The sequence below is a fragment of the Pezoporus wallicus genome, unplaced genomic scaffold (genome assembly GCF_028554395.1).
Source record: "Pezoporus wallicus isolate ANWC-B61680 ecotype Strahan unplaced genomic scaffold, APGP_CSIRO_Pwel_v1 contig_7068, whole genome shotgun sequence".
NCBI classification, from domain to species: Eukaryota; Metazoa; Chordata; class Aves; order Psittaciformes; family Psittacidae; genus Pezoporus; species Pezoporus wallicus.
In genome coordinates, this window is record NW_026635623.1 from 1,255,318 (window position 1) to 1,268,234 (window position 12,917).

Genomic DNA, 12,917 nt, shown 5'->3' on the forward strand with positions numbered 1-12,917 from the left:
CAAAAGGTAATTTACACAAGTTGTGTCAACTACTTTATCTACAGTAACAAGATTCTGTTTCACGTATTTCTTTTCATTCTGAGAAGTATGAAGAACAACTGGTTCCTATTAAAGGAGCCATGATGTTAAATACATTTACTAATGGAGTGGGGGAAGATAATACTGAATCACTAAATAATTTTAGTTTGGAAGGGACCTCTGGAGATCAGAGTCCAACCTTCAGCTCAATCTGAGATAACATCAAAGTTCAATCAGGTTACTCAAGGCCTGTTAGGCTGAGGTATATCTCCTAGGATGGAGGGACTATCACCTCCCTGGGTGCCTCTTCCAGTGACTGACTACCTTCAGAAGGAATATTTTTTCCCCCTTACACAAAATCAGAATCCTCCTTGTCACAATCTGTGTTCACTGCCTCTCCTTGACACTGCACCTGAGAAGAGTCTGCCTCTGTGTTCTCCGTATTCACGCAACTGGCAGTTGAAGATCAAGATCAGATTCCCCTTCTCCAGGCTCATCAGACCCAGGTATCCCAGGCTTTTCTTGCACACCACATGCTTCAGGCCTCCAGCCAAGTCAGTGGTCCGCTGCTGGACTCACTTGAGTTTTGCAGTGTTTCTTCTGTACTGGGAACACCACAACTGGACAAAATACTCCAGAAATGTCCTCACAAGTGCTGTAAAGAGCAGGATAACCACTTCCCTCAGCCTGCTGGCTATAGTCTTGCTTTTGCATTGCGGTACAGCAGACAGGCAGCCTCCGTTTCTGCAGTAATGCAGTACTGACTTTAACTAACTGTTTACCAGGATCCCCAAATCTTTTTCTGAAAGGATACTTTCTAGTTGGTCATTCCCTGATGTTTACTGCTCCATAGTGCAAAACCTGACACTTGTCATGCTGAACTTTGTGAGGTTTTTTTAGGACAGGAAATATAACACTGGTATGCAAAAGGTAAAGCATAGAATTTCTGCTGTCCCTGCCCTCAAAAAGCACCTGAAATATTAAATAAAACATTTATAATGTGTAATAGTACCCACAAGAACAGGAAGTTTATGATTAGACTACCTGTAACTCTGATTCTGTCAAAATCAGGGCACTTCTGCTCTAGTTTGAGCCACTTAAATGCTTGCATGCCTTTAACATTTAGGATAATTACTGCAAAGTCCTTTCCTAAGAGCAGTAAATGCTTGTCCATCACTTTTTTCTTTTTAATGAAAAATCCCCCCCTTTTTTCTTTTTCAAAGTGTCAGGTCTTTTGTCTTTACAATTCAAATCAGGACAGTGGCAACTTCAGGATGCACAAGGACTTATTATTTCTAGGAAGAAAATTATGCCAGCTGAAACCAGGACATCATGGATGTAGACCTGCCTGGGTCAAGCCTGACCAGAATAGCCCTGTTGGCACAGCACTACACCCAGCAGTCTAGTAAATCCTGCTGGCCTGCAATAACATACACAGAGTGATAACCACACTTCAGCTGCCTTAATAACCAACAAATACTTCTAAGGATAAGATAAAGACAGTCTGTGGGCCTGATGCAGCCTTCAGTTCAGTATCCCTGCTGTGTGTTGTCCTGTATTACATTATATGGAGTACCAGGCCAGCAGAACCACAGTTTCAAAACAGCTGTTTGTATATTGTCATTATTCCTAGCTTAAATATTAATTGTCCAGGAAACCAAAGGCTGAACTTACTGGTAATGGAACTCTTCAGTTACATAACAGAGTAAGTTAACACAGTCAAACTCAACTCCTCTGCACAATACCACACCACATGACTACGGCATTTTCTACAACCAGTTAAAGTGCGTCTGTAAGGAAAATGTTTGTGCTTCTTCCCTGTGACACAACAGGCTAACTCATCTGTAACTTCTCAGAAAGTCTGCTCTGGAAACTGAATTGTTGTGAGTTTAGGAAAAATACAGCATTACCCATAAAAGGCAGAAAGATTAAATATCACAGACTCCTGTCTTCACTCTGTGTTTATAACCCAGCATCTAGTGGTTACTAGCTACCAGTTGTTCCATTAGAACCTTTAGATCACTTTTAGCCATTTGTACACAGAAATTTTCTTCTCCCAGCCTCCTGTAACAAGTCATATAGGGTGAGCTTCTGAATCACTAAAGTTTAGTTTCCTTTTTTTCAGGTGACTAACATGGGAGGGTTGTATCCTAAAAGGAACCACTGATAGCAAGTGTGCAGCAAGATCTCCTCCTTGCCCTAAAGAACATCAAAACTAAAAGGAAAGAAAATGCGGAGAGATGTTATATTCCCATTTCCCTCAGATGCAGTGCAAATGATCACAGACTAGACAAGGGAATCCCAATCCTTTAATTTAAAATCTTCAATACAAACTTCTTACTCAAGTATACCTAGCTGTAGAAAAAAAATACACTTCTTTGGGTCTACAGTCCAAGAATAGTCAGAAGCCTGCACGACAAAGCCTGCAGACATGCACACTAGGTGTCCATCTCTCAGCAGTAACAAGAGACAAGACCATAGCCAGGTAGCTATCATACACAGAAATGGGGGTGGAGGGAATGGCAACCTAAGTAATCTTAAAGAAAAAAAGATAGATTTAAAGACTAAACGCACTTCTTGAAAAGAAAACCCTTGGAAACATATTTCAAAATTTTAACAGGATCTTCATGCCTGAAGTCACCCTCCTGATGTTTCTCCTCTGCCTTAATTACAGTAAAATAAAAGACACTCAGAATACTCTGGCTTTCAGTATTGATAATCCAAGTCACATGGGCAGCAGTAAAGGCAGCAGCACACAGAAAAGCTTCCAGAAGAAGCCAACTTTTGAGGAAGGATGTGCAAAATTAACATAACAGATGTCATGCTGACACAAGAGCAGAAATCTGAAGGTGTGCAAGGCAATGGAGATGACTCCCTCAAGGTACACATGGATTTCTGGAAGAGGAGAGGAATCAGGGACAGAGGAGTTCCTCAAAAGTGGGAAAAAGGTTTCAGATGCCTCAGAAGTACTACCAGGCACTTACTGGAAACCTCATCCTTCCTCAAAATTTGAGGACAGAGATTTCCCCCACCCCACTTAGCACAACTCTAAAAGGGAGTTTTAGATATAAAAGTTTTAAATGCCTTCAATTAGAAAGCACATATTCTTTACCAGAAGGGGTATTTTCTGACCTCCTTTTTTTACAGTACTAGAGGGTTTAAACCAATTTAGAGCATGATCTGTTTTTATGTACCTTTCGAGAACTGGACCCAAAGCTTTTCTTTAAGTCTCATTTATCCAGGGAAGGCATACAGTTTAGCTCTTAGGCTAAGGGACCACTCCTTGCAGGGAAATTATAATATATTAAAACCTCCTATACTTTAGTGGTTGCTGTATTTAGGGTAAATCTATGCTATCAACCTAAAAAATAGTGAATCTACATCTCATGGATGTGGAATGTGGGATGTACATCCCACAGTTCCCAATAAAAGTACAATATGGCCAGAACAGCTGCAACACTCCTTTAAGACTGACTTCCATATATCTACTTTAAGTGAGTTAAAAACTCATTTCATCTTACTTATTACTTCATCTTTCACTGCATTTTTAATGAAAATCAGAAGAGTATAATACAGGTTTAATCTGAATTACAAGCCCAGACAGAATTTTGTACAGAATTCTCTAAAATCCTGAATATGCACATCTTGCTAACCTGGCATAAACACATTTCAAGTAGGACTTCACAAAGCAATTATCCATGTTTATTTTTATGTTGGAAAACAACTATAATTGGTGAAAAGAATCTGGGATATATATATAATTTTGTTGTTTCTGATCCTTTCTCTTTTTGGCCTTTTTGGGAAAGGCAGCTGTACATATTCAGACCTCAATGGCACTACCTTCAAGCAAACTAAGAACTACACCTCAGCTTTCATTAATGTACCCTTGATTAATAAACTCCACATATTTTCAATGATTCAATATTTGGTGAAGACATCCCCACTTTTTTCCAAAGCTCAGACTCCTTTACAGAGGTCTCAGGTTGGGTATCCTGAGTCAAGTTTCAAGCCTTAGGCAACGGTTAAGTAACAACAGGTTTCAGAGTGTTAAGACCCTGATGACATGAATGACAGAAACTAAGATCTCAGGCACTTCAGGATGCCTAAGGCCTCAGCTGGCAATGATGGATGCACACACTTAATTTGAATGCACCCTAAGTATATCTACAGACACGATTACTGAGGTCTATGCAAAATCGGGGCTTAAGAAAACAGTGTGTAGATTCCTATTGAAGAAAGGTACATTCATTACAGTGAACAAATAAGTTTATAAATGAAAGCCTGCATTCTGGCAATCTGCATAAACTGATGAGAAAAATAGAGTGGAATACTTTAGTATTAGGACACAGCTAAAATGAACAGATCACACTGAACCACAGAAATGTATTCAAAACTATAGACCTAGAATAGAAAAGCTTTTTAAAATGAAATCCTTTGAGAAAAACAAAAAAATGCTAGAGCTTCAGTAGGATATATTAGTAAGCAAAATACAAGCTCTTTGGTAACTACATCAAGAATATGCTGAAATTCTCAAGTGTACCTTATGGAAGACTTAGAAAATGAACCTCAACTCTGTTTGAAGTATTATCAAAGGCAAAAGCATAAAAAGCTTTAACAAGACCCTTCTATTTTTCTAAACAAATTTGCCTGTAGTCCATCCTACTCAGCTTTTCAGACACAGGTAATGAAAAAGATGTATCTATATTCTGTTTTTGATTGTTTAGGTTAAGTACTATAATTTTTCCTTTTTGTAATACCCATCTAAAACCAGCTTGCACAAACTGCCTCAAATTACAAGCAAGGGATAAAATACAAGTTTCATAAATTTGAAGAATCTATAGTAGTTTAACATTCCCAACTAATCTCAGCTGCAGATCAACATTTCTAAAACATCAAACATTAATATATAACCATAAAGTAAAAGTAGCTTGCTAAAAAAAGCTAATGAGACAAGTCTCTTCAGTTCTGACTCACAGTTAAAATAACTTGTTTCTAGTAGGTGTAGAAGAAACTGACTCACTCACACATATGAATTATTTGCAAAAAAAAAAAAAGTTAGTTCAGCTTCATTTGATAAAAAAGTTCATTATACTGAATCTGCTGACTAAACCAACATCCAAGTCATTTCCACTGGTAACGCGTAACTGTGCCAACGCCTATAAAAATATTAGTTTAAAAGATGTAAATTAAGGAGCTTTTTTTTCAAAATATGACAAATGAAAATTATGTGGATTTCTAAGTGAAACGAGTCAGAAAAAAATGCTAGATTTATGGATGTAGATGAAACCTTACCTCTGCATTCTACACCTTATCATGTACCATGAGTGAGAAGCTACTAGCAGCACACATTTTTTTTCTACACAACAATAAATTTATGACTTATTTACCTCTTTTAAGTTTTTATACATAAATAAAAATTAAAATCAAAAATATAAGCCACAGCCTTTAACATACCACATAATTCCTCAAGCCCTCACTACTGCTATTCATCAGCAACTCTATCCAGAGGAGGAAAGTGACAATGACTTCCTCCTATGGGACACAAGAAAAGCTTCACCCAGGACATGAGTCATTTTAACAGCACATGCCAATATATCTCACATCCTCCAGACCACTTTACTTTCCCACTGTCAAAACATGACTGTGACATTCAGTGCTAATGTTTCACAGCATAAAATTTTACAGAAAAAGTCATTAGAAGATATTGCTTCATTCTAAAAATAACATATTAGAAAAGATGTACTGTAAAGGGTCCATCATACATACAGCAGCAGGCTTTGAACCTCATGCCCCAACTACAATGCCATCAAAGCAGTTTGGGCTACTTCAACAAGAATTAATCCTAACATACTTTTCAGAAGAACAAAACCAGTTTACTCAAAACAGAGAATGCAGGAAACTGGGATTTGGTGGCCATGTTCACACTACTCTGCCAGATGACTGTCAAAGACTTTATGAGCAAAGGCGATCCAAGCTACAGTGCCCCATCTCTGACCACAGAAAAGCCTTCAGGGAGCAGGAAAAAGCTCCAGCTGCATCCACACTGCACTGTGCACAAAGAAACCATGGCTGCCGCTGCCACCACCACCACTGGCCTTTCCAGAACCTCTGCAAGACACCCTGCCCCAGTGGGCCCACATCCACACCCTCCTGGCTGCTAGCTCTAGTATAAGGGATTGTAATAGGCTTTGGCAGATAGCGGATGGAAGTAGGAAGAATTCAGGCCAGAACCTGAAATTCATCAGCTGTCTTCATTATCCAACCACACTCACTTCACACGTGTGCCAAACAGGCTTATCACTCACTGTACAGCTTTTGCCTGCACAGAGAAGGATATTATACAAGCTAGCAGAGCCCGACGTCTCTTCCTGGCTTTCTATGTGTATTTCTGTAAGCAGGGGTGGCAGGCAGGAAGCGCTAAAGGGAAGGATGAGAGGAATTTAAGCCCTCAAGTCAAGATACACAACATGTTATCATGTGACAGTTTTTCCTGGTGCAACCCGAAAAGGCCAAAGATCCTCATAACCAGCCCTCCAAGTCTGATAATTCTAAGGTCATCTCAAAAATACTTATGGATAGCTTCTGCCTCCTACAGCAGCACACTCAGCTACACATTGTGCCCTCACCCCTACCTAGTACTTTCTCTAGTACATCAATGCCTGTGGCAGTCAGAGGAGTAGGTCTACCCTGCAGCTAGTTTTCAAGATGCTCTAATGCAGACTGGGAAGACCTTTTCTCAGGTCCACATCTACACGTCTAAGTACAACTGTTTTCAGGCTGAAAGAACAGGCTACACACTCTTCTGCAGAAAGGCCACCTGTAAGGTTCTCCATTCCCTCACTAGATTATTTTTTTTATTTGAAAGGTTAAGCTGCCTCTTTAAGCAGAACTAGAAGGAGAAAGTACATCTGGGAACAGACCTGCAAAGTTCACAGAGCTCCCCTCCCTCCAAGAGCAAGATGCAAACCTGAAGCCCCAGTTCTAACCCAACAGTGTGAATCACTGCACCAGCACAACAGCAACCCTTTCTGATGAACTTTACATGCATGATTTTTCCCATCTATGGCCTGTTGCGCCAGACTGTCTTTGAGGGCTTGGCAGCAGGTGCCCAGTTGGCCTTCTTGTGCTAACCACCTGCAATCTTCTTTCTTTTCCCCAGAGCTTCAGCCCCCTTAAAGTTCCCCCTCTCAGGAGGGATAAAAGCAAACACCCAAACATAAAACAAACAAAACCAACCAACAAACAAAAAACACCAAAAAAACAACCAACCAACAAAAACAAAAAACCAAAAACCAACAAAACAAAACCAGCCAACAAATAAACAGCCACCATCCAAAAGCAGAACACCAGTCCAGCCAGGCAGCAGACCTTGCACAAACTGAGAATGCAGAAGATAAGTCAGCATTCAAACAGATGGCTCATAGCACATCAGGAGAAACAGTCCACAGAAGTATGCCATGCACCTACCTAAAGGTAAAAAAACCCACATTTCAGATCAATCTAAACTACTGACACTGTTTTTGAGGTGTTCTCACAGAGAGCACTAGCCAGTACATAGTCCAGGAGTGAGACAACACTGAATGAACTATGTGGGGACATGTGCCATCCTGCCCTCTGTAGCATGCCAAAAGTACAGAACAGGGTCAGAGAAAACAAAGGCTGGAGCAAGAAAGAGAGTCAACGCAGCACCAACAGCATTTTGAATACAAATAAGTCCCATTCCTGTCAGGCTGTTCTCTCAACATGCTTGCCTACTGGCTGCAAACTGTGCCAAGCAGCTGTTCAAAAATGGAGCAGCCAGTTGCACCAGTCCCTGCTGACTGGAAGCAGAGGGCAGCGAGCACCAGCCACAGCCAGCTAAGATAACTCCCGAAAAACAAGGTGATGTCAGACAAGCATGAACATGATGCCAGCCAGCAAGGTGACCTGCAAGCAGCCATTCTAGTGCAGCATTATGAAAGATTCAGATTCCTCAGTATGACAGGACAAGGAGCTCCACAGGGAGGAACACCCTGTACCTGAAAGCTGAAGGACAAGCAATGCATGGATCTGAGCTTCAGCCATGCTGCTCCAGCACTTCGTACTTCTCTCCTTGTCACAGAAAACAGGAACAGCATACCTTTTTTTGCAGGAAGTGTCTCTTAGGAGGTCCCTCTGCAGTGCATGGACAATACCACCCACAGCACCCAACCCTGGTGTGCACCATAATCCATTGGATAAGCCCAAAGGCCACACAGACTCCTCTGTGCTTGTCAGGTAGTCTTCACTAGTGGCCTAAATCAGCTTCAACAAGGGAGGTACCTCCACAGACTTTCAGGCCCACATAGACTGTATTAAAGGCTTTCTAGGACCTAGGACTGTCCAGTTCCAGCATTTCCCCAGATGCCAGCTAGGTCGCTCTCCTGACAACTCAAAGGACAAGCAAAGATGGTCAAGCAATTTGGCTTCAGAAGCACAAGTGTTGTAGCAGCTCAGTTTCGCTGATGACTTTGAGAGGAATGAGCAAGTACAACCAGAATAAACAGGACTCCTCACTATTTCTCACTCTGGGAGCAGCAGATGTAGCAACAGTTTAAAAGGCACTAAGCACAGATCTGGGAAATTCTTTCTGAACACGTAGACATGGGTCTGCTAACTAACAGACTTGGTCTCAATTCCCAGTAAGAATACTGGGCATAATTTCAATAGCTACTATATAAACAATACAGTGATAACCAATTGGGTGAAAACTTATCCAAAAGGATTCGTAAATAAAAATAACTAGAGGAAAAGGTCTTTTGAGCTCCTCACTTGCAGCTCAGCTAGCTCTTCTCCAATGACAGTTGGCGTAAAGGTATGCGTATTATAATTCCGGTACATGGAAAAAATATAGTCTGTTCGAAAGCTCCATTCACCATGGGAAAGCTATGATGGCCGAGGTTAAAATGGCAGATTCTTACAACATTTCTAAAGCAATGGAAGCTGCAAGCTGCCTCAAGGCGAAAGGCCACACCCTACACTCTTCTATGGTTAGCAAATAGGAAGATGATTTTGAAGAAATAAGCCTGTGGCAGGACTGCAAGGAAGCAGCAGCAGGATTGACAGGGCAGAAGCAATGAGATCCAGCATTTGGGGGTCACCAGCCTCTGCAGGTGAGGTGTGAGGCTTTTACAGATGTTGAACAGGGAGAAGGTGGTGTGTCACAGGATAAACATGAGGCATAATTTTTGGAATCCCCACTTCCCTTTTCCCACAGTCATCAGCTCCATAATATGAGCAGCATCATTGCTGCTGTCACACCACACAACTCAGCATCTCCTCCGCACCCCACAGCCAGGAAGAAGCTCTGCCTCAACTGCCACACCTGAGCTCTATTTTGGCAATTATGAATGCAAGTCCATTAGCCATGCTGAATCATTTTAAGGGAATTTTATATGTGCGATACCTCACACCCAGTTTTAAATCCAAAATACTAAAGAAATGCTTGTTATGTAGCTCAGTTTAATTTAACCTTAATACCTATGCAGCTTATTTCCATTGTCTGTGATAAGTCTCCATTTTGTCAAAAGGAAATTCCTTCCGTCTCCAGTTGATAAAGAAACACTGATCTTCAAAGTATATTCCAAATATTTAACTACGCTCTCATGCTTCTACAGACACATAACAGCACAGAAAACTTGTGTACATCAATTCGGAATATCTTCTAACAGAGAATCAGGCTGTAATTAAGACTGCACATCCTGACATGAGGAAGATTAGCGTGTTTGGCATGATATTTTCCTTATTAGCTGGAGGCAGAAACAAGTTCCTTGTCAGTGGAAACATACTGTGAGGGCATTAGGACACAGATAAAAGGTGCCTCGTTGGCATTTGTTTTTAACAGCTTGAAGGAAAGACAGGAACAGAGAACACCAACTATGATTGGAATACTATTGTTGATGGAACACAAATACAATAATAAATAGCAGTCCAAATTAGGTCCATCCCCTTACCATCAAGAGCCTGGTTTATAAACTTTTATCCCTACCCTGCAGCACCAGATGGTAGCTCACATACATTTCAATTATTTATTGAATAGGCACTTTGTTATACGAGGGTAAACCCACACTGCAGTAAGAACTACACACTGTTTTTACTGCAAGCTATACTTTTCATCAAGTCAGTAACATTTTCACATTCAGTGAATAAACAGAATTAAAAGGAGCGATTTTATAAACAACTGGACAATCAGTCCCTCCATCACACAGAAAGTGACAACGCAGGGATCAATCAGTAAGACACAACCCCCAGCAGTGCTATAGAAAAAAGCATATCATTTTTTGGGCTGCCTTAAATCCTTTCCTCAACTTCAGTGCTTGAAGTACCGTCCTAAATTTGTAGGTGCTCACTCATTCAAGCCGTCAGCTTGGGAACAAGAGTGTAAAACCAGATTACACTTTGTAGAACACATACAAATCTCCCACCACAAAACAAATAATCATGTTCCCCAGGCTGCAGCTTTGCAGGGCAGATGTGATAAAGTGGTTAATTATTCAGTTGGCAATCGCATTACTGACGTCAATAGGAGAGTCCAGGAAGTGAATCCTCTTAGTCTGTTAGTGTATGACAAAGAGTGGTGGTCCCCACAGAAATTAAGGAGAACCAGCTGTCCCTACATGTTAGTGTAGGTCTGTAATGCTAAAGACATACATTTGCATTTACTGAAGTAAATCAGCCCCTCCCTCCCCCTTAGGAAATCCTTTGTTTTGGTCGCTGGTTTTCTGGGGGGGGCTTGGGGTTGTTTGTTTTTTTTTGGTTTTTTTTTTGTAAGAGGGCTCTTTAAAAGCCTAATTAATTGTACATGCAAGGAACAGCTGATAAATGGGACAATATACTTGTGAGCAGTGATCTCTCCTCCCTCCCCTCCAATTCTCAATCCATGAAGAAGTTAAGCCACCTTTATCATACATGTTTATTCATAACTTAGTCAGCCGAATAAACTAGTCGGCCGTCAAGGCCATTTTAACATAAATTCATTTAGGCATGCAGCAGGGAAAGATCTCTCTCCCCAAACGTGTAGTCAATAGTTTCAACTAAGCAACACTGGAGAGAAAACTTTTATCCCAAGCATTATTACAAGTATCTGCGTTTTCTTTTGTCAGCACGATCCAGACTACTGGAGGTTTTTCATTATCAGGCTGCTTAACAGTAGGAAACCATTAAACAAAGCTGTTATAAAGGCTGCTTAGAATTGCCCTATCCTTCGGGGGCATGCCCAAGACTGCATGATGAGCGGTAACTGCTGTTTCTTCAAGACATACACACACAACATATGCCCCCTTTATCAGCAACAATCCGGCTCAAGAGCTGTATCTCAAAGCCGGAGCCTGCTGCTCTCCCTCTCCTCCCCACCGCAGGTACCGAGACTCCGAGGAGCGCTGCATTAGCTTGACATTTCGGGTTAATCCGAGCAGGGTTTCAGGCCAAGGACACTCCGGTGCTGTTCCTGCTGCGGCTGCCAAGCAGTTCGCCTGGGGCCGAGCGGGGCAGGGAGGAGACCTGCCGGGGTCAAGCCCCGGCTGGTTGCGGGACCGTTCCCCAGGGAGGCTTCGTATCCAGGGGCGGCGTCCCCACTCCCCGCCCGGTTCGGCCGCCGATGAGAACGGCGAGGAGCGCACTCCCGGGGCAGCCACCGCCCCTCGCCCGGGGATCCCACACAGCCCCCCGCGATCTGGGCCCCGCCCCCCTCCCCAGCTGCGGCCTGGCCCCGTCTCCCCATCGCCATCCTTACCCCACTCGAGGAAGTCGGAGACGTATCGGTCGCGGCGCAACGGCGAGTCGCGGCTGCACTCGGCGTAGACGCCGACCAAGAGGTCGAGCAGGGTCTCCACGCTCAGCACGCTGTCGTTTCGCTGCGGCCCGTCTAGCACCAGCTGCTCCAGCCGCTTCAGCCGCACCTTGGCCGACATGGTGCCGCGGCGGCGGGCGCAGGGCAGGGCACGGCACGGCCGGGCGGCCGCGAAGCCGGCGGAAAACGGTGCTCAAAGGCCCGTGCGCCGCGCTCAGCCGCGCCGCACCGCCCGCGCCCCGCGCCGCCTCCCGCCCCTCACGGCCACGCCGGGGCCGAGCGGCTCCTTCCACGAGCTCCGCCTCAGGCACGGACGGTCCATGGGCCGGACCCGGCCACCGGCTGGCTCCGGCCTCTCCCCGGCGGCGGGGAAGAGCTGCTCCAACTCCCACTCCTCCTTCCCCGGCAGCGACAAACCCAGGGAGTGCGGCCCCGGCCGCACTCGGCCACGCCCACCACGCAGCGCCTCCGCGCGTAGACGTAGGCAAGACCACGCAAGATTGGGCCGAGCGCCGCGCCGTAGGAAGGTGGGGTAGAGTTGGGTTTGTCCGTTCATGGCCGCGCTTCGGCAGATTCGCTACGGAGGATGTTGGGAAAGGGGCGGCGCTGTGCTGTTCACTTCCGCACTTTCGTCTCCCGGTGTCATCCCAACAGCGGTTCGGGTATTAGGGCAGGGACGGCGGTGCTCTAGAGGCCGGGCAACCCCCTCCGAGCCACCCAGGGCAGCAGCGGGCTGTGTCAGGCCATGGCTTCTGTTGGGAAGACAGGGGTGACCCCAGAGGCCTGCGTCCCCGCACGCCTTCGCAGTGCACTACTCGTTGACGGCGCCGATGTGGGGCTTGGGAGGCTTCTCCAGGCATGGCTGGAACCGGGCCTTCCCTTTCACCTCTTCAGCCACGATTCCCTGCCCTGCAGCTGGGCTTGCCCCTGTAGATACCCTGGCAACGGGCCCAGAGTTGGCAGGGCCCCATATCAGGAGATGGCGCCTGGAAGGTCTAGCTATCTGAACCTTTCAGAACCTACCTGGTGATAGGGTTTTATTTCAAAGCACCAGCTAGCCTGGGCAAATAGAGCCCTGTATGTTAGCAGCAGC

At 44.3% G+C, this 12,917-nt stretch overlaps 1 protein-coding gene across 15 annotated transcripts in view; it reads right to left on the reverse strand.

Annotated features, from left to right (window-relative positions):
- Positions 1–12,218, reverse strand: part of CDC42BPB (CDC42 binding protein kinase beta) — a 96,840-nt gene extending 84,622 nt beyond the window's left edge. For 7 of the 15 annotated variants that reach the window (XM_057397124.1, XM_057397119.1, XM_057397118.1 and 4 more), the window contains exon 1: positions 11,768–12,215. In XM_057397124.1, coding sequence (XP_057253107.1) covers positions 11,768–11,945 — 178 coding nt within the window. In that variant the 5' untranslated portion in view covers positions 11,946–12,215. Of the gene's footprint in view, positions 1–11,767 lie in introns of all 15 variants that reach the window. The other 8 variants (XM_057397126.1, XM_057397123.1, XM_057397122.1 and 5 more) reach the window with 3 other exon arrangements.
- Between the last annotated feature and the right edge of the window lie 699 nt (positions 12,219–12,917).